The sequence below is a fragment of the Archocentrus centrarchus genome, chromosome 19 (genome assembly GCF_007364275.1).
Source record: "Archocentrus centrarchus isolate MPI-CPG fArcCen1 chromosome 19, fArcCen1, whole genome shotgun sequence".
NCBI lineage: Eukaryota > Metazoa > Chordata > Actinopteri > Cichliformes > Cichlidae > Archocentrus > Archocentrus centrarchus.
The window spans coordinates 14,308,457-14,330,717 of NC_044364.1; the positions used below are offsets into that span (position 1 = coordinate 14,308,457).

The 22,261-nt window shown below is 39.8% G+C and overlaps 1 protein-coding gene across 3 annotated transcripts in view; it reads right to left on the reverse strand.

Moving 5' to 3' along the window:
• Positions 1 to 21,353, reverse strand: part of LOC115798084 (calcium-activated potassium channel subunit alpha-1-like) — a 107,903-nt gene extending 86,550 nt beyond the window's left edge. For 2 of the 3 annotated variants that reach the window (XM_030754781.1, XM_030754780.1), the window contains exons 1-2: positions 20,450 to 21,353; positions 1,991 to 2,134 (exon numbers count right to left, since the gene is read on the reverse strand). In XM_030754781.1, coding sequence (XP_030610641.1) covers positions 1,991 to 2,134; positions 20,450 to 20,683 — 378 coding nt within the window. In that variant the 5' untranslated portion in view covers positions 20,684 to 21,353. The remainder of the gene's footprint in view (positions 1 to 1,990; positions 2,135 to 20,449) is intronic. The other variant, XM_030754782.1, reaches the window with a different exon arrangement.
• Positions 21,354 to 22,261: the final 908 nt, after the last annotated feature.

Sequence of the window (22,261 nt, forward strand, 5' to 3'; positions counted from 1 at the left end):
ACAGGTGCATAAAATATAGTACTTATAAAACAAACACATTTGCTTTTATTTAAACTATTGCTTGCCCTTACTCCCCAGTAAAACTCCTCTCTGAAGGCCTGGAAATAGGCTTTAATGCCCTCCCTGAAAAGGCTGAAATAGAAAACACACATCTGCCCTGTTTAGGTAAGCTGCAGTTGCCATGGTTACAGACGAGCACTTGCTAAACAGTTGTGTCAAGCCATCATTGAGACAGAGCACTTGAGCTGCACGCACACACACACACACACACACACACACACACACACACACACAAACACACAGGCAAATTGAGGGAAGCGTTGGTGTTTGAAAGTGAAAAACAAGGAAACACAGAATGGGCCGCAGAGATGATTTTAGCAATATGTTGCTGTCAATATAACCCACCACTAGTGTCTGCACTCAGTCTCCTGTAGGGACAATTTGAGTTTCATAACATTGGGAGGACGATGAACAAAATGTGCCCTTTTTTTCCCCCCAAGTTGGGAGAAAAAAATATTTGATTTTATTTCCAATCTTAATCATCAACTTACAAATACTAACATAGACTGTATATAAAAGAAGTATGAAGCCAGCGTGACATCACCTCTTGGTTTGTGAAGTCCCACTTTGATGACTGTAATGTTGGATGTTGGACATGCTCCTAATAATGCATAACTTTATGTTTTAAGGCATGTAATAGGCATGTATACAGAGTATTTTCAAGGCTGTAGTTGTGTATATTAACAGGGAGTCTATGGGAATAACTAGCCTTTGGAGCAAGACTCAAGTGGCCATTCAAGGTATTTCTTCTTCAAGGTTGCCACCTGACAGATACACACATCAACTCAAATCAACAGCTAATATTTTTATTAGAGTTTAAATGTCTAATCTAACAATAGAAGGAACATTTTCATGTAAACATGACTCATTTTAAGTGCATTTTATAACCAAAAGACTTGACATAAATTGTTCTGAAATCATTCTTAGCCTTTCAACTTGATCAGTGGCTTATTTTTTGCCTGACAAATATAAACTACGTGGATTATTAATATTCTACATCCCATTATAACAGTTGAGTGTAGCACTTGCCCGGCATTCAAGATTAACAACCTCCATACGCTGAGCCAACTAGAGATGCCGCACCACATTTAAGGGGGTAGTTGAAAGTGGGATCAAGCCCCAAGCACTGCGGCAAGCTTTGGCACAATGCTCCCACTCATATCATCTCATTTCATCACTCCGCAGTTGCAGTACTTGAAATGCTGAACACTCACAGGAAAATCATCATACAGTCTTGAGAAATAATAAGAATACGAATAATTTAACAAACATCATAACAAAAGTGTCCCTGATTAGATATCTGGCATCTTATGATGTCAGACAGGTAAGAGCTAAAAAAAAAAAAAGAGGATCTAATCTGATACAAAGCATGTGTTCACCATGTAACACTGTGAACAGACACACCAGGCACCATTGCATGACCAAATGCAATTGACAAAATGTACGTGTCCCTCCCTCCATCCTTTCTTTGGCATCTGTTTCTCTCTGCTGCCTGAGGTTATTATGGGGTGTATGACCTTAATACATGCCTTAAATCTCTCTGCTTTGTTGCCCAGGCTTTGTTTTGATGTGTAAGCCTTGCTGTCTGAGAGATAACCTACCAGGAGATGAACTTCACGATGATGCATTCATGAGTCTGACAAGCAAAAATAAATGCAAGGAATATTCAAGCATGCCCAGTTTGTGCCTGGTCGGATACAAGCTCCTCTGGCTTGTCCTATAATAACAAATATTTTTCACAAGACAAATATACTACAAGGGAGTTCAACCAAGTGAACTGCTGTCATGAGTACGTTTCGGGATGATTATGATGGGCTGTCACGCTTCATCTCACCAACATTTTAACCAGCAGCCTGCTACGTGTAAGTCTAAGTAGCTGAAGATGTCAATCAAAGACTAAACAAAGGATGAGGACTGAGAATGAGCTTACCAGGACTCTTCCTGTCAGCGTCTGTGCAGATATCATGACTCCGGCCCAATCTTTGACCGAGGTCATCCAGCCGACCTCGCTGGCTGCCGCATCATCCTTGTCTGCGCGCTTAATACCATCACCTGTGGTGATCCGATGGACCTCCTGGGGGGGAAAAAAAGGCACTATTAGTTATCAGTTGCTACATTACAATAATTATGCTGTTTTAAGATGAGACGAATCTAGCAGCATAGTCATTTTCTTGCAAATAAACATCTTTTTTTGCAACCAGAGGGGTCACCCCCTGCTGGCCTTTAGAATACTTGGAGGCTACATCCAACTTTTAAAAACAGTTTCGAGTTGCTGCTCACATTAAATGACCCTACCATTCAACTGTGTGATTAATTGGACTAACAATCTGTCCAGAAGGTCTGTACTTCAGTGTTAGTGCATTTTATTTGTACGTTAACAGCAGTTTAGGTTTGTCTGTCTGTGCGATTTCAGGCAAGCTTGGTGATGCAAGGACTCCACCATGTCATTCAAATATGGTTACTTCTATGGCAGCAGCCAAAATGTCAAAATTGAGTCTTTAACAAACCAATGGGGTGAGAACTGTGTTGGCAAAAGATAATACTAAAAATGTTGCAGAGATGTGACAGGAACTGCAGAATCTTTTATGGGTTTTCACAATATACACTGACTGTTAACAGGACAACATTAAACATTACTTTAACATTCACTGTTACCACCTACAGAACTCTCAGATTTATTAGCAGAATTTGGTCAACAAAAACTTAAATACATCATTCTTAATATAGTGGACAGGCGCGCAAGGCCTTCAAAATAAACCCATGCACATGCTTGTACACATGCATACAGTAAACATACACAGACAGCAGTAAAGAGACTCCAGGAGTGTATCCATGGCAGCCAGTGAGCTCCTGGTGTTTCTGCTTCACTGAGTGGGCTTCACTGCCTGCCTGCCTGCCTGCCTGCCTGTCTTTCTGCCTGCCTGTCCATCTGTCTGTTTGTCTGCTGGGACTGGCATGATTCACAGAGCAGGAAATCGAGACAGGATGCAGAGGTTAGCCATGCTCCCTGATGAAACACCCCACAGCCTTGAGGCCAACACAATTCAGACTCTTTACCTTGTGACATCCTACTCATCGTTTACCTTAATAGTGTGACACATCGCACTTTCTGAGGCCTGTCCCCTTCTGCTGTTCTCATCAAATACGATTTGCTGATGCCTGTCATGTACAAGGGTTTTTTTTTTTTTGTTTTTTGTTTTTTTGGAGGGGGGGGGTCACACGTTTTCTGTTAACGTGCCATTCATACATGAAAGCAGCACTGGGGTTTTTTTTTTGATGCCCATGATCTTAGCATGCTGCATTCTCCGGAAGCTGAATGGACTCTCGTGTGTGATGTGGAGCTGGCCTCAAAGAACTCCTGCTATGCGACATGTGTTGTGATTCCACTCCACCATAAATCTTTTTTAAAGATGGAGGGCAGTGCAGCACTGCTGAAATGAATGAATGTATGAATGTTGTTCACATAACATGCATCACACAGTTTGTCTGTTTGGAAGAAGCCAGGTTTGGTAAGAAGGAATGTGCAAAATCTACTTATTCTGAAGAGCAAAGGACTGACTGACCACCCAGACTTGCCCAACCCAGACCGCGCTGTCACCTTCTGAAGATGTGTACCAAAAACACAGCACATGTTTAGATTACAGTTAGTATAAAATAAAAGCACACTGTCAGCTTTTATTTTAGTCTTCACATCCAAACTGAAACAAGTGCTTAGAATAGCACCTGCTTTCTTAAGGGACCAAATGTAAGTCGGGGATTGGCTCAAAACTGCTCTGTGGACAGGTGTGGGCTATTCATTTGTCATTTCTTCAGTTTTATCAGATTAAAGGCCAGGAGTTTAATCCAAGTAAAAGGCTTCATTTGCAGGCAGTGTGAAAAAGATAAAGACATCTGAAAGTGGCGAATAAATGCTTTATTTGTTAAGGACTCACTTCAGAAGTTCAGTTCTAATGGCTCTCTAGCTGTGTGGTAGCATTCATTCTGCCTTCATTGCATAAACTTACAGCTACACACTTCTCAAATCAGCAACAGGGTACATCCATTAAAGGTCTTTTTATGCAAGTTTTTAATCGTGACCACAACGTACCTGTTCAGTGCACTGATGGAACATGTCTGTTTAGAGGATAAATTCACTGACATTTTTTAAATTGGCCACATATCCCAGTTAAAAACCAAAACTAACAATGAGCTAATTCCATTAACAAGTATACTGTGTACCTTCCTGATATCAAGCTTCACTGGTGGTCCAGAAACACAGAAAAGGAGGTACACACACACACTAAGAAATAGAGGGACAGGAATGGACCAAAAAAGGTACAAAGGCTTTGTCACTCCATCTGTACCCTAGTGGAGTACAACATTGTACCTCTAAACCTCGGAATAATCTTGTATCTTATTGTCTGTACCTTCAAAACAACATTTCTGTACCTGTAGTGACAAATATGTACCTTTATATACAGGTACAAAACTGTACCCATAAAAAGGTACAAATTATGTACCTAATAAGGTACATCTGGAGCGACAAGCCTTTGTACCTTTTTAGGTCCATTCCTGTCCCTCTATTTCTTAGTGTGCAGGAGAAGTGAGTGCCCCCACCACCGCCACCACCTCCATTATGATCACCGATGCACTGCTGCCATAAATACTCAGAGGAGCACGGATGTATATTAATCAGTGACTGGAAATAGTCCCAAACAGCCATTCTGTAAATTCAATTTGAGTAATGTTGCCTGGGGGGGGAAAAAAAATGCTGAACTGCAATTACTGAGCCCTTTTTAAAAACTTGTGCCTTATTATACTTGTTAAAGATTTACATGAAAATGTAGAAAAATGACTTATCCCGACTCATTCTTTAACAGTTTTTGGACAACAGTGGAGGTCCTCAGCACAGACGCAGGCTGTATCAGGCTTTGGGTTCGCAGGAAACACTTAGTGTCCTTGTTGCAACTTTTTAATGCAATGTGTGGCTGGCATCAAAGTAACAGAGCGTATATTTTTCTAAAAACGACCTTTCTCACATTAAATATTTAAAGTCCTGTCTCTATTATTTTTTGTAATAATCAATTATTCAGCAAATTATTAGCAAATCACTGTATTCTGTTCTAAACACCTACAAAAGAAGTGAAAACAGCCTATGTGATAGTTCCTGCTATAAGAGGTGTCATCAGGCCCACATAACTGTGAAATACTGAAGAAAAGGGAGAAATAAGTACCAGAAGCGGCCCAGAAATATATCTCATGGAAGTTAAGTCCTAAAAATGCTCAAAAGTCACATACTAATATTTCAAACTTCTGCAGTGTATTTGCTTGTGTAACATGTTTAAGTAATTTCTGCCCATCTGTAGACCACACATTTCCATCATCCCTGTCATCGTACCTAAATGCATGACTCAACAGAGAAATTCAATCATGTACACAGCCATTAGCCAGAGATAAGCAGACCACTGTCAGACCATGTTGGACTTTCTACAGCCTGTACAGAGCCCTGCAGCTAACCCGATAGCACCATGACAACATGTCCACTTCACTTAGCAGTTAATGCAGCCAACAATCTATTCTGTGAAACTCCAGTTTAAAAATGTCACGCAACAGGTATCAATTGCTTTCAGACAGACACGGTGTCTTTTCTGCTTTACTTGTGAACAGTTTATTACACAGGCGCTTGTACGGCAGCAGTTTTATGTTGTGGACTAAGCTTCCGACACTTTCCAAGGTTACATCATTTATTTAAAAAAAATCTTATCAGACTGGTCTTGAAACAGAGCCTTTAGGGGAATTTAAGTCAAATCTCGCTTCTGAATCGCCTTAAGGAGATCACGGTGAGCAGATAAGACTTTGGGTTAGAGACTGAAAGGGAAAAGAACAAGCTGTTTCGCTTGTCAGTCACAGCCTTTTGAATTAGCGTTATGGTAAACTGTTAAATAATAAAGCTATGGACCTCTAGTTTCATGGCAATAAACTGACAATGTTGTGTCTTCATGACAGTATAAACAAAATGAAGGCTTGGAAAAGCTAAAACCTCCAAGTATCCCTGGCTGCAGCCTGTGATTGAATTAGTTTGATTAGTTTAATTTACAAATCTGGGAAGCATATATCTTATTGGTTTGGGGACGATTAAAGACTGACTTTGACTGGATGCAAGCTATGAGCACCGAGTGTCACCAGAGCCCGACTTTCACTCGAGAGCTCCGAATGTCACGGTAGCTGAGGATGTATGAAAAACAATGTGTCACATTCTTGTTGCTGTCTTTTGTTATAGCTAAATTACACCTTTAGATTAAGGAGTTAAATAAGGATCACTACTTCCAGAAATAGCAGTTACATCACTTTTGAAAGGAAAAATTACTTTATTCTGCTCTACTGTTGCAGCTAAGGCAAATCTGACTAAAAGACTAGGCAGTTTACTTGTTTTTAGATACATTACGTCCGAGCCACAACACGTACTAGCAGCCTATTACTATTTAGCACCCTAGTCTGCTGGTTAGAGACAAGCATGTTTAAAAAGATGAAATATGTATATTAAATTTACACCTACACTGCCTGGCCAAAAAAAAAAAGTTGCCTTCTGGATTTAACTAAACAAAATAGGTAAGGGCCTTCCTTGGATAATTACTGCAGTGACATGTTTCAGGTGGCAACTGGTTATTTAATAATTAATTGCAGTGAGTAGCTTCTCATTTCTTAAACAACCACATTGGAAGACACACCACATTGTCATGGAAAAGGGTTGAGCTAGGATTGGCCTATATCAAGCAAAGAAAACAACTCAAGATTGCTGAAAACTACTAAAATTTGGCTAAGAACTCTCCGGTGAATTATTAAAATCTGTAAGGATAATCACTCAATCAATCTCGAGTGACTGTAATCAGAGATCACTTAAATGTTTGGTGAAATCAAATCACAAAAAACAAAACAAAAAACCCAAACAATAAATAAATGGTTAGAACTCAGGGTTTGGTTTAATTGTGGAAGTAGGAGCATTTCCACACAAACAATGTGAAGAGAACTCAGGGGATTGGGACTAAACAGTTGTGTAGCTTTAAGAAAACCATTTATTGGTGAGGCTAATCGGAGGAAATAACACTTAGACCAGAAAGGGGCATAAAATTGGACTCTGGAGCAATGAAAGAAGTTGTGTGGTCTGATGAGTCCAGATTTACCCTGGTCCAGAGAGGGCCACATCAGGGTAAGAAGATGGGCAGATAAAACAATGCACCCATCATGCCTAATGCTTACCTTTACAAGCCTGTGGGGGCACTGTTATGAACTGAGGTTGCTTCAGTTGGCCAGGTCTAGGCTCAGCAATGTTATGTGCCCAAAAATTGAAGTCAGCTGACTACCTTAATATACTAAATGGTTGGGTTTTTCCATCACTGCCTTTTTCTTCTCTAGTGGCACGGGCATATTACAAGATGATAATGCCAGGAATTACTGGGCTCAAATTGTGAAAGAGTGCTTCAGGGAGCATGAGACATCATTTTCACACATGGATTGGCCACCACAGAATCCAGACCTTAAGCCTATTGCGAATCTCTCGAATGTGCTGTTTAATACTTTATGTAAGGGTCTGACTCTGCCATCATCGATACAAGATCTTGGAAAAAAGTTAATGCAGCTCTGGACATAAATAATTGTGACACTGATATAGCAAATGCATGCTATCATCAAAGCTAAAGGCGGTCCAAAAAAATATTAAGAATGTGTGGCTTTTACTGGCCAAGCAGTGAACACAGATAAATATATACACTGATCAAGCATAACATTATGATCAGCTGCCTAATATTGTGTTGGTCCCCCTTTTGCTGCCACAACAGCCCTGACCCATTGAAGCATGTACACCACTAGACCCTGAAGGTGTGCTGTGGTATCTGGCACCAAGATGGTAGCATCAGATCCTTTAAGTCCTGTAAGTTGCAATGTTGGGTCTCCATCAGACTTGTTTGCCCAGGACATCCCACAGATGCTTGACTGGACTGAGATCTGGGGAATTTGGAGGCCAAGTCACCACCTCAAACTTGCTGTGTTCCTCAAACCATTTGTGACCCATTTTTGCTTTGTGGCAGGCCGCATTTTCCACTGAAAGAGGCCACAGTCATCAGGTAATATAATTTCGATGGAAGGGTGTACATGGTCTGCAACAATGCTTAGGTAGGTGGTTTATGTCAAAGTAACATCCACATGGATGGCAGGACCCAAGGTTTCCAAGCAGAACATTGCCCAAAGCATCACACTGCCTCTGCCAGCTTGCCTTCTTCACATAGTGCATCCTGGTGTCAGGTGCCTGAACCCAACAGCAGTGCCAACAGAGGATCTCTTTGGTAAATCCCACATTTGATGGTGACTTTTGGACCTGTTGATCTAGAGTTCTAGGCATTCCAGGATCCATGTGTGTGGAATTGAGTCATAGGCTTTCTTGTTATGAATCCAGGTGGTGCACAGGTTGGTCAGTCTGGTCTTTATCTACCAGTAGCTGGTGTTTTGCCCCAGTGGTGTTGCTGCCTATTTCTTTCTGGGCTCCACTCATGTATTGAACCATGTGCCCATTTATCTTAGCTGCTATGACGCTTGACAGGAGCTTCCATGTTGTGTTAAGGCAGGTTATGGCCAGTAGTTGGGGTCGGTCCTTTCTGGGGATCCTTAGGGATCAGGACTGTCTGACCTCCGACCATTCCACGTGTGTCTCATCCATTAGCAGCTGTTCATTTGTGCTGCCAGATTCTCATGGAGTGTAGTTAGCTTCTTTGGCCAGTTGGTGCAAATCAACAATATATTAAACATGTCATTTGACTATAACAAATGACTATGACATATGTCCGTTTATGTTTTGTTCCCCTTTCCGCTGTTTTCCTCCACAGTACATTCTCTGGAAAACTGTATATGAAAGATGGATGTAGCCACCATTGGAAAAAAAATGCTTTATATGAAAAGGGCACATTGTTATGGAAACTAATGCTCAGCCTGTAAAAATGGCTTTATAACTGAATGCATCTGGAGAAGTCTGAGAAAAAAAAAATCTCCTGATGAATCTCTGTAACTTCATCTTGATTTAACCGTAAGACTAATAATTTAAATTTTATCCATTTAAGTTTGGGAATCCTGAATTTCTAGAGCTTGGCCAACCTTAGCAACAAGGCTTGCAACAGGGCTTAATTTTGTCTATCTACTGAAACTGTTCAAACTCTCAAACTTTAAGGAAATACAATTATGTATTAATACAAAAAAAATCAAGAAAAAAACTCTAGAAAATCACAGAGAGCACTGTCCTCTACCATTATTATACTATTAAGACATGCAGTATATCAACAGATGCTTTCTCCTCTGATAAGTGTAATCAAAAGGTCAGTAAAGCATCCTAATGTTGAATGGCTGAACTGGGATAAAATAATTTGCAATTGGGTTTAGATTCGCTTGGCTTTAAAATGATGTGTTTAGTTTATTCCACAGCACTGAACTGTAAAAGCAAATATGGCACACAATATTTTTACTGTTTCAAATGCTGCCAATGCTTCTCTTTTAACCAGTCTTTGGCTTTATTTTTGTAGTTCTTAAGAACTTCAGCTAAGATGTGTCAAATATGACTTTTCCCCATATTGTTATGTTCTTCTGACAGTGAGTAGGACCTGATCCATATTCTCTGTGTTCTGTAAACAAGACAAGTGTTACAGTTTCTTACAATAAGTAAAATAGAGGTTCACATGACGTGACAGTCATATGTACAGTATACAAAGGTTATTGCAGCCAATACAGCATTTTTATACGGCATTTGCCAGAAATCCAATTCAAAGTACTTTACACGATGCATTAAAATGTTCAAAGTTATCATTAAGACAGTTCTTCCTTGACAGTCTCTATGCATAGCTCTAACTGTAACAAGCACGCAGTACTAACCTATACTCAATATTAATACTAGTGGTTCTGAACTGGGTTCTTTGCACTGGTTCCCAGTATGTCTTACCATAGATTTATTGGATTTCTATACTGGACATTGCATCAGCATAATTAAAGGTGGATTTTCAGTTCACTTGTTTGTCAGCAATCCTAGACACCATAACTTATATTTTTTAGACCTGATGTTTTTATGATGTGTTTGATTTTCTGCCCTTTGCAGGGGGAATTTTGAAAAGTGCTCAATAAATGATTATTATTATATTTATTATAATGATTCTATTTTTTAGGATTATAAAAGCATACTTTTATAAACATTACTGATTACATATATCTTCATTTCCCCCTGTAATGTTGGACCTAAAAGTATTTAGTGTTTGTTTCAATCTAAACACTTATCACCATCTGCAGGGTTTATCTTGATGTTAGCTGAGAGCAGAAATGTTCAGGATTAGTCACTAAGCTAACATTAATGATACCCTGCTGTTATCAGAAAATGGTAAAATTAACATCAGTGTTATTTCACATTACCTGTATTATATCTGTATTCAAAATATGCAGAATAGTTAGTATATACTCACTCTAGAGGATAATCCACAGGGATCTGCAACAATGGTATTCCCTCATCTGCAGCTGAGTGCTGACTGACTTTTCCCAGCATAAGAACATTCAGCATGTAGCAGCAGCTTATTTCAATTCAATTCAATTTTATTTATATAGTGCCGAATCACAACAGTCGCCTCAAGATGCTTTATATTGTAAGGTAAAGACCTTACTATAATTACAGAGGAAACACAAGAGTCAAAATGGCCCCCTATGAGCAAGCATTTGGCGACAGTGGGAAGGAAAAACTAACTTTTTACCAGAAGAAACCTCCGGCAGAACCAGGCTCAGGGATCTGCCGCAACTGTTTGGGGCTGAGCGGAGGGAGACAGGACAAAGAGAGCCAGAGATTAATAATAACTCATGATTAAATGCAAAGTGGTAGTACAGAGAAAAAGAGGTCAATGAAAAGAAACGGTGCAACATGGGAACCCCCCAGCAGCCTACGTCTATAGCAGCATAACTAAGGGATGGTTCAGGGTCACCTGATCCAGTCCTAACTATAAGCTTGATCAAAAAGGAAAGTTTTAAGCCTAATCTTAAAAATAGAGAGAGTGTCTGTCTACCTAATCCAAACCGGGAGCTGGTTCTACAGAAGAGGGGCCTGAAAGCTGAAGGCTCTGCCTCCCATTCTACTCTTCAGTATGCTAGGAACCACAAGAAGGCCAGCAGTCTGAGAGCGAAGTGCTCTATTTGAGTGATATTGTACTATGAGGTCTTTAGAATAAGACGGGGCCTGTTTTTTCAAGACCTTGTATGTGAGGAGAAACATTTTAAATTCTATTCTGGATTTAACAGGGAGCCAATGAAAAGAAGCCAATATGATAGAAATCTGCTCTCTCTTTCTAGTCCCTGTCAGTACTCTAGCTGCAGCATTTTGGATCAGCTGAAGGCTTTCAGAGAGCTTTTAGGACAGCCTGATGATATTTAATTACATTAGCCCAGCCTAGAATTAATAAATGCATGAATTAACTTTTCACCATCACTCTGAGACATGGTATTTCTAATTTTGAAAATAGTGTGGAAATTTCAAAAAAGCAGTCTTACATATTTGCTTAATATGTGCATTGAAGGACATATCCCGGTCAAAAGTGACTCCAAGATTCTTCACAATATTATTAGAGGCCAAGGTAATGCCATCCAGAGTAAGTATCTGGTTAGACACCATGTTTCTAAGGTTTGTAGGGCCGAGTACAATAACTTAAGTTTTATTTAAATTTAGAAGTAGGAAATTAGAGGTCATCCAGGCCTTTATATCTTCCTGACATTGCTGCAGTTTAACTAATTGATGTGTGTCATCTGGCTTCATGGATAAATAAAGCTGTGTATCATCTGCATAACAATGAAAATGTATGCAATGCTTTCTAATAACACTCCCTGAGGGAAGCATGTATAATGTAAATAAAATTGGTCCTTGCACAGAACCCTGTGGAACTCCATAATTAACCTTAGTGTGTGAAGAAGACTCCCCATTTATATGAACAAATTGGAGTCTATTAGATAAATATGATTCAAACCACTGCAGCACAGTAACTTTAATACCTATGGCATGCTCTAATCTCTGTAATAACATATTACGGTCAACAGTATCAAAAGCTGCACTGAGGTCTAGTAGGATGAGCACAGAGATGAGTCCACTGTCAGAGGCTGTAAGAAGATCATTTGTAACCTTCACTGATGCTGTTTCTGTGCTGTGATGAATTCTGAAACCTGACTGAAACTCTTCAAATAAACCGTTCCTCTGCAGATGATCAGTTAGCTGTTTTACAACTACTCTTTCAAAAACTTTGGAGAGAAAAGGAAGGTTGGAGATTAGCCTGTAATTAGCTAAGACAGCTGGCTCAAGTGATGGCTTTTTAAGTAATGGTTTAATTACTGCCACCTTAAAAGCCTGTGGTACATAGCCAACTAATAAAGACAGATTGATCATATTTAAGAATGAAATATGTAGGAATCGGGTCTAATAGACATGTTGATGGTTTGGAAGATGTAACTATTGAATGTAACTCAGAAAAATCAATCAGAGAGAAAGTCTAAATAAATACCAGCAGCACTGATAGAAAGATGTCTTTGAGATGGTCATGAATAATTTTTTTTCTCTAATTTTATTTGTGAAGAAATTCATGAAGTTATTACCAGTTAAAATTACAGGAATATTTGGCTCAACAGCGCTCTGACTCTTTGTCAGCCTGGCTACAGTGCTGAAAAGAAACCTGGGATTGTTCTTATTTTCTTCAATTAGCGATAAATAGTAAGACAACCTAGCTTTACGGAGGGCTTTTTTTTAATAGAGCAACAAACTCTTTTTCCAGGCTAAATGAAGATCTTCCAAATTAGTGAGATGCCATTTCCTTTCCAGCTTACAGGTTATCTGCTTTAAGCTGCGCATTTGTGAGTTACACCAGGGAGTCAGGCACTTCTGATTTGAGGCTTTTCTTTTCAGAGGAGCCACAGTATCCAGAGTCGAGGCTATTTAAACCATATGTTATCCTTTATAGGCTACTGTGTGGTGTCTGTAATTGGTAATTGGTCTATAATTTAATTGGTAAATCTGTTTTCTAGCAGAGGGGTGACAAGCTGTTCTGCTTACTTAGAAGAAGAAAGTCTGCTTCACTTGAAAAAACAAAACAATGTCCTAATTTTCCACTAGCACTTGAACACAGCGTACATTTCTGCCTGTGTGGAAAGCATTATGAAATTTGTCTCAGCACGTATTTGTGAGTCCTCAAAAGTTACACAAAAATCACACTATACATTTGTAAATCGTAGTTTACACTTCGATCATATATTCATTTGTAAGACTTTTGAGGCATATTTCTCTCCATAAGGCTGAGATGGTTTGGACATGTGCAGAGAAGGGTTAGGGGTTAGGGGATATGTTTAAGCCCGCTTAGTCCTGTTGTGGATGGGAACCCTGTACAAACAAAGTGTTTCTTTTCAAAGTGAGTTCAAGTGCAAGTGAGTACAAGTAATGGATAGTGCACACTTTTTTCTTTCCAGAACTCTTTGGAATAATGACACAGTTCATATAGAGGTTTATTTCTTTTTCACAAAGACAACGTAATGAAACATTTCATCTGATGCATTTACCTAACACTACTTTTCTGTTTTAATGAATAAAGTAGCACAGGCTGTGATGGGGAAAGTGATAGCCGTTAAGTAGGTTTAATTGGCATCACGCTGTTATTCCCTACTACTTTAATGACCAAATCTAAAAATGTAAGCTGAAAACATGTCGGCCATGACACTAAAAGCAGAGTTCAAAGATTAATGATTTGTGATTCATGACTGTCCAATTATTCTTTAAAACGGTCAAATGCCTGACTTAATCTTAAGGTCACACACAGGAAGATACCTTCAATAAGAAACTAAAGCATGGAGTTTTTGACATTTAAATCCTTCCGGCATGAAAAACACAGATTAAGCAGGCCTTATGTTTATTTTTTTATTTTTTTCTTGAGAATCGCACAGCTATCTAAACATCAGAGGGTTAAACAATCAGTCACCAGACTTCACTTTCATGAAATGAAAATAGATTAGATACATTTTTAATGGCAGCAGAAAAGCACATGCAGTCATTATAGCTACTCAGGCAGCACAGCTCCTCTTTGTCACTTTGATCAGTAATCAGAGCCTCCAAATTTAGGTTTCACTCTCTCACCTAAATCTAGTCTTCCTGACACCGAGAGTCATTGATCAAAACCGCTGGCCTATTCTCAGGATGCACCGTGATCATTTCTCAAAGTGAGAATGTTAAACTAGAATAGACTCTGACTCGGGACACGATTTCTCCAAAAAACGAATAAATTATTTAAACTTGTATTAATTTAAATCATGTTAATAATGAACTAAGTCTTCCTCAGAGGGGGGGAAAAAAACTTCCTGAAATATCTGGGTAATGAAAGATTATCTGTAGACCAGTGTTCTTCCAAACAGTGAATCACTGACTGGATGCAATTAGAACCCCAATTCCAATGATTTTCACAGCTCATAAACCCACATTTTAGTCACAACAGAACATGCAGAAAAATGTTTACACTGATAAAATGCACCATTTTAAGGAAAAAAAATGTCCCTGTGAATTTGATGGCAGCAACACATCTCAAAAAAAAATTGGGACAGTTCTTTTAACAGTATGCAAACATCCAGGAACTGAGACGACCAGTTCCTGGCTCTCTGGGAGAGGAATGACGTCCCATTCTTGTCTTAGGTAGGACTCTAGCTGCTCATCAGTAATAGCCACAGTATGCTGTGTAGCATTGTCTTGCTGAAATAAGCAAGACCTTCCCTGAAAAAGACATCATCTGGATGGGCTCCCCTAAAATGCTATATTTCAGCATTGATGGTGCCTTTCCAGATGTGCAGATGTGCTGCCAGTTCCACGGGTACTAATGCACCCCCACACTGTCAGATACACGCTTTTGAAATGAGCGCTGATAAGTCAGATACTCCCTCTCCTCTTTAGACCGGAGGATGAGGGGTCCCGGTTTTCTAAAAAGAATTTCAAATTCCGATTTGTCTGACCACAGAACAGTTTGCCTCAGTCCATTTTACACAAACTTTGGCCCAGAGAATTATGTTCACACATGGCTTCTTTGCATGATAGATCTTTAGATCAGAGGCTAAAAATGGGACTCTTGGTGCATCTGTTATTTAACAGAAAGTACAGTATTTAAAATAGATAAAGCAGCAGCAAAATGCAGCATTCAGTTCAAATCCTTAAGAAAATAGTTTTGATCAGGAGACCAACTTTCTATTTGATATACAAAAATAACACGTATGGAGTCCAAATGCTTTCTACTGTCTTGCTGACTGAAAAAAAGCAGCAGGCTACGGGACAGCTGAGATGTTTAACAACTGTGTTCATCTGAGACCTGTTGGATCCCAGATGGTGCAGTGACAGCCAAGCTCCAGCATGCTGCGTATATTATGCAATGTGAGCAAGCCAATACTTACCCAACTAATTACACGGCCAATTAAACAGACATTTTAAGGAATACATTTCCTTTAGTTAAAAACATGGGCGACAAGCTAAATTGCAGAGAACATTGTCAAAGGATTTAAGGTCTAGTTGTTAAATTATGCTGCCATTAGGCGCTTCTTCTTCATCATCTTCTTAATGCTGGTGTGTGTGTGATGTGCTCAAGACTTCTTAGCCAAGGAAAAAATGAAATGGACACTAACCAAATCAGACACTTGTATTTTTTTCATTTAATCCTGCCAAAAACAAGGATTGTAATTCAGGCGACAGAAAGCAAAGACTGGTTATTTTCAAAATAATTTATGAACTCTGATACTGACAGTGTTGTGTTGCATTATCTGGTTGACCTGCTAGCATTTTGTGTGCGCACATTCATGCCTTCAGTTATTTGCGTGTGAAAAAGACAACAGAAAATTGCCACTCGGCTGTTCCGACTTACTGCCTTATAATTACCACTGTTCGATCAGGAGCGTTCATCTTATAATTACAATATTTCAGACCGTACTTAAATGCGCCATGAGTGAGAATCTTTACCAGAGTCTGCCACTCAACACCCCCGCAACCATACCCCTCCCCACCTGACCCATCTAAGGTGAGATGTAAAACTGGCTGTGGATGACCTGCTTTAAGAAGAACTAAAAAAAAATGTTGGTTAATGGTTAATGTTATTTAACCAATAAAACATCACAAATTAAATAAAGGCTGAAAAGGTGTCCTGCTACCAAGACAGCCCACTTTCACATTAACCATTCACACATTAAACATATGAGCAGATATCTGATTTTAATAAATGCATTTAAATATAATCAAATAGTAACAGATGAAACCCATTCATTTTATTCTTTTTTTTTTTATTTGCAGATACTCCAGATTTAATGCTTAAGTGCTCACAGTGACAGCACCAGCATGCTGATGTTCAGTGTCCTTCTGTAGCCTGCTAGGATTAAGTATTAAAATCACAATGAACCCCTTAAGCCCGAGGCTGTTGTTTGGCATTTCAACCTCAGTAAACTCTAATGATTTTTGTCACTAACAGCTGCAAAACTGTATCAACAAGATGACAATATTCGGGCTTTATGAATAAGAGACAAGTGTCCATATCAACAGTCCATAGGCGGGGTATGCCTGGACAGGTGGCCAGTCTATTGCAGGGCTAACAGAGAGAGAGAGAGACTACCATTCACACTCACAAGCACACCTACGGTCAATTTAGAATCACCAGTTAACCTAATATGCATCTCTGTGGACTGTGGGAGGAAGCCGGAGTACCTGGAGAGAACCCACGCAGCCGCAGAGGGAACACGCAAAAATCCACATAGAAAGGCCCCAGCTGGCTGCTGGATTTGAAACCAGGAGCTTCTTACCTGATCAAAACTGTCAGTTTCATAGTTAATAACACCCTTAACACCATGAGTCAGTGACATTGATGTTATTGAACCCGTTCTGAAAAATCTGATGCAACAGAAATGATTCACAGCGAATTTAAGATCTTTAGCAGAAGCGTTGCACGTTGGCTTACTCGCCAGTAACCTGTATGACAAAAGGGTACAGAGACCTGATTTGATTCTGGACCATTTCCTGCATGTTGTTTTCCTTTGCCAGTGTCATACTTTCTTGTCTTAGCTCTTACTGTCAAAAAATAATTTAAAAAAATGTTGTGCTTTGAAACTTTTGAAATCTGGTATCAGCTGTGTTTTACAAATACACAGTAGGGGGACCTAAAAAAAAAAAAAAAGAAGTATCATTTAACCTAATGATGACACTTACAAAAAATGGGATCAATCATATTATTGTAACAAATGCCACAGCGGTCCTTCAGTTAAAAAACTGTAAATTTCACATTGGTGTTAAAGGAAAAGTCACGCTAAGAAGTGATTTGGAAATTTTTGTGGGACCAGGTTTCAATTTATGCAAGAACACCACAGAAGTGACATTTATTGCATCATCAGAGCAAAAATGACCAGACCTACATGCCAGAGAGATTTAGAGTCACCTAGTTTTGAAGTTTTATCATTTAAAGTTTTAGTGCTCATTTGTATGTCTAGTCTTTGCTCCAGATAAGAGTCCTCTACATTCTCTCAAATTATTAATTAAAAAAAAAAAAAAATTCAGGCTGGCCATAAGGCCTCCACAGATACGAAAGAGAAGACACATTAGCAGAGACCCTGACATGAGGTCATCATGCTCCAAAAAGTCTCCACTGAGGATGACCTCACCTAACGTAAAACGGGAAACATGAATGAAATTTCATCACAGTCCATCCAAGAGATTTTTTTTTTTTCTTCCTGGATCAAAAATAACCAGAATACTGCTGCAATAAACTTCTGAGCACTTACGGCCATCAGGAACTCTTTTTGGCCAATGATACATTACCTCTAAGGACTAGTCCACTCTTGGATATGTGGTCTCTCAAACCTCAACACGAGCTGATAAACAGTTCAACACTTTCTGTCTGAAACTTGCACACACTGAGTCTGCACCATGACAGAGGAGCTGCCACAACTTGTCATCCTCCCATTGTGAGTACAGTGCCATTTACAATGAAAACAATTTCTTCCTTGCTCCTAGACGGATAATAGCAGTCATTCATCAGAACCTCGCAAATGACGTGTTCATTGATTTCCATCAGTCTGGGAGGGCAGAGCCACAGAGATGGAGGCTCGGAGACACGAGAGCTGTCAGAGCAGAGCAAAGCTGGGCAGTGAAAGCCCCGCAGAGGGTGAAAACAAACTTTCCAAAAAAAAAAAGAAAGAAAATCAGAATAGGAGGAAACAGATTATCAACTCCCATCTATGAACAATGCACTTAACGCCCCATGTTTGGGCTGCTAATGACATGCACAGACTGGGAGGGGGTGGGGAGGTGTTCCTCCAACACAACCTGCCACATCTCACAGCCACTGCATAACAGAGAGATTTACTCGTCTAATGAAACCCTTTGCTTGCCAGTTGCTTAGCAACAAAAGTACTGATTCATATGGCACATACGGTATGCGCCTGACACTGCATTTCTGACACTTTGGAGGAAGGTTGTTTCTTGGATGAGGAAGAGAGGGTGAGAAGAAAGCAGGGCAGGAGTTACGAAATGAATGCCAGGAGAGCAAAAGGCAGAGAGGGAGAGATTGGAAGTGAAAGGATGACCCATCTCTGGCTGACTCCCACAGAGTAGCACAACAGGTTGGTGGAGCTCAGCAGCTCCACAAAAAACACCAGAAAAAAAAAAAAAAAAAGACTGCTCTGTTATATACACACATGAACAGTGTTCAGCTGTGGACCCTGAAATGAAAAACCTCAGCATGATCCATCTTTAGGAAAGTATTTGTGTTCCAATTTCCTACATCTATAAATAAAACTTAGAAAGCAGATGGATCCTTTTAAATATTGTATCTGGCTTAGCAAATGGTCAGAAACTGAATCAATCCTTCAGCTTGAGTCATTTGAAACATTTGTTAGTTGCTGTTTTTTCCTCCTGGGCGCATGTATTTTTTATGTTTTAAAGATAGGAAAGATGCACCGACTGAATCTAATTATTGGGTGCAGCCTTAATTGTAACCAGCTTCAGCCAAACCATGGAACCGATACAGACGTCTCCCTTCAAAAGGTCAGCACCACCCTGCACGCAGCCTTTAGCAATTCTCTTCCACCCTGTCTGAGAAACGAATGCACACGCATTAAGACAAACTGCCCCATCTCTTGCACTTTTAATCAGCCAAGTCCATCTTTGTCCTTAAGCATGTGTGTAATGATGGAAAAGCTCTTATTTCTGTTGAAGGTCAACACAACAGATAGATTTTTATTTTCCTAACACATGCCTGGCCTCATGCAGATGATGTCATAACAACTGCGAGGCAGAAAATCTAGTAGCAATTTCCCTTAAATGTTATGTGAATTCTCTCTGGAAATTACAGACAGGCATTCAAATACACGCATGTTTGACCCATGAAGCAGCACCTGATAGCTTCCTGCGGGTCCTCAACAGGTCAGACTATTCCTGACTTTTGGGAATACATCAAAAATCTTGTAAACTATGTTAAGGATGCCCTTTTTCTTAACACTACTAGGTAAGGAGTAAATAATTCACATGCTTCTTTAATTTTTCCAGAAAAAAAAGCCTTGACCCAATTGAAATGCCACTGAATGGATTTTTGTTTGATGCACTCAAAAAAAAAAAAAAAAAAAAGAAAAAAAATCAGATTCACCAGCACTTTTTCTCCCCGTTACTCTGGATAATCTACAAAACAAATATTGACACATTCTTCAGCAGAATGTAGCTCCTATGCAAAATATCCTGCGCTTGAGGCCTGTGGATTATCCACATTAAGCAGGACATTGCATCTGGAAACACCAGGTGGATTGTTTCCCCCACTATTTTCAGCAGCACAACTGAACTTCCACTCACTTCCAGTGTATGGCAACAGGTACTGCAAAATCTGACTGAATGAAAGTCAGACTATCTACGTAACATTCCCACAAGCCATTTTCTAATTATGTGAGAAATAAGTTCCTTAACATGTTAAATACATACGTATAATATAAAATCATTTTACAATCCTTGTGGCTTACTTGCGCCCTGGATCATCTTCATATCAGCCTAGAACAAACAGAATGTGGTGCACCAACAAGTGTCAGGTGTAGCTATAACTGCAAACCTGCCCAAAGACCAACTTCCCTCGTTAATAGCCTGCAGTCCGAGACCAAAGTGGTTTTATTATAACAGGATCGCACTGTATGTGACATTAAGCCAAGAATAGCAGTGTTTATTATTCAGTCATGCACTGTGCTGGGACCCACCATAGATTTAATTACAAGCCCATATCAAATCAAATTGGCTGAACACACTGTTGTCACCCACTGGCTGTTATACAAAACCTCTGTGCTGATTTCATGGAGGAGCGCTGCGTTATGAAATGACCTAGCGTACCTTCTTTTTGGCGTTACAGTGGCAGCATACGGTCCACAGGTATTTGAGAGTTCTCCACAGCAGGATTATGAAAAGACCCCCAAAGAAAGTGACCATGGAGGAGGCGAGGAAAGCCCACCACATCCGCTGGCCGTTGTTGTCACAGGGAACATCTGGTGAGAACGGGATGATTACATTCATCTTGGATATGTGAATGGATGGGTCCAGGTTCAGTTTCTCCCTGTTTTTCGGCATTATCGACTTCTCGTCACCTCCCAGCCCCTAAAACAAACAAACTCAACTGGGATTCAGGGCCTTTGGGGAGCTCCAGCCAGCGCCCCCTGATGCCACAACGGCTCAGGCATGTTCAGCCAACCACCTTCCGCTTCTCTTCCATCGCATCTGGCTTCACTCTAGGCGAGGATGTAAAAGTTAAGTCCACAAGAGCCACACTCGCAATAAAAAAAAATTTAAAAAACAAACTTCTTGTTGAAATTAAGATTTCCGTCGTGCGCCTCACGATGCGCGGTCGTGGCTGGAATTGCGCGTCATCCGTCAGATCTGTGCGTAAAAATCACATTTCTTGTGCAAACTCCTCAAAACTCACGGTCTCCCCCTCACAGTCCCAGATAGATAAAACATCAGCGGCGTTATTATTACACAGAAGAGGCGTGCTGTCGTCGCCCGTCGATTCACTCACTCCTCCACCTTGTTTTACAGCGCAGCCTTCAGCAGGTCCGCTACTTGAGATCAGCACCGCGCACTGTTGAATGCGCTCCTCACACTGAAGGCCTCGAATTGTCGTATGTTTTACGGATATATCGTTTTTGGGGAAAAAGACGCTTTCTTGTATGTAATTCTCGCTCTCCGGCTCCGTCTGTCACATCCATTTGTTGGAAGATGGCATCGCAGATTTACAGGTAGCGGGGGAGGAGCCATCAATAGCAGACGTCGATGCTTATCTGGATGTCTGGTTATTTATAGTGACCGCTTCATCAATTTTTTATGATTGTAACTTTATGGTTACAGCCACCGTGCTTTGGAACCCTTAATTTTGAGGAGACATGTTTTGTAGATTGAATTTTTATTACTAAACTACATTTCCATATTTAGGTGGCCAAACTGATGAAAACTAAATTATCTTCTCTTAATGGTATTCTGACATCTCTATATAAAGTTTTATCAATTTTGGCGCTTTCTGGTTGCTCTAAATGACCAGATTTACATTTTAGCAAATAACTCGTTTTCATGGAAATATGAGCATTTAAAAAAAAAAAAAAAACCTGTCCCAGCAGGAAACGCTTTACATTTTTATTGTTTTCATAACGTCTGTATGCATTGAGTTTAATTTTTTTTTAATCCCCCCTGAAAGAATTACAAAGCATCGCCTCCATATTCCAGCTCTTACAGTAAAAAAAAGGGTCTAATTTTTATAATAAGGCGTAATTATATAGGCAGTTATGGTAACGTGGTAAAGAAAAGTGATAAAAGGACATCTTGCCTTTTCCTCGCCCACAGTGAAGTGCTCCCCCTGGAGGACAAACAGTGCACTGACTGAGGTCCAACTTGCGTCCAGTTTTTCTTGAAAAATAACCAGCCTGCTATTTGTGAGCTGAGGTAATTAATTATTCAGATTAACACAACCTGCATGTGTAAAGAAAACAGACAACTTACATTCCGTTAACTGAACGTTTTTAATATTTTATAGAAATATTAACCTTCACTTGGAAAAAGCCTGACCTAAAGTGTTTTATCTGGCTTCAAGATGAAATGCTCTCAACATGATTTACTGAAAATTCAAGAAGGTACATGAACATGTTTAGTGAAGAGCAA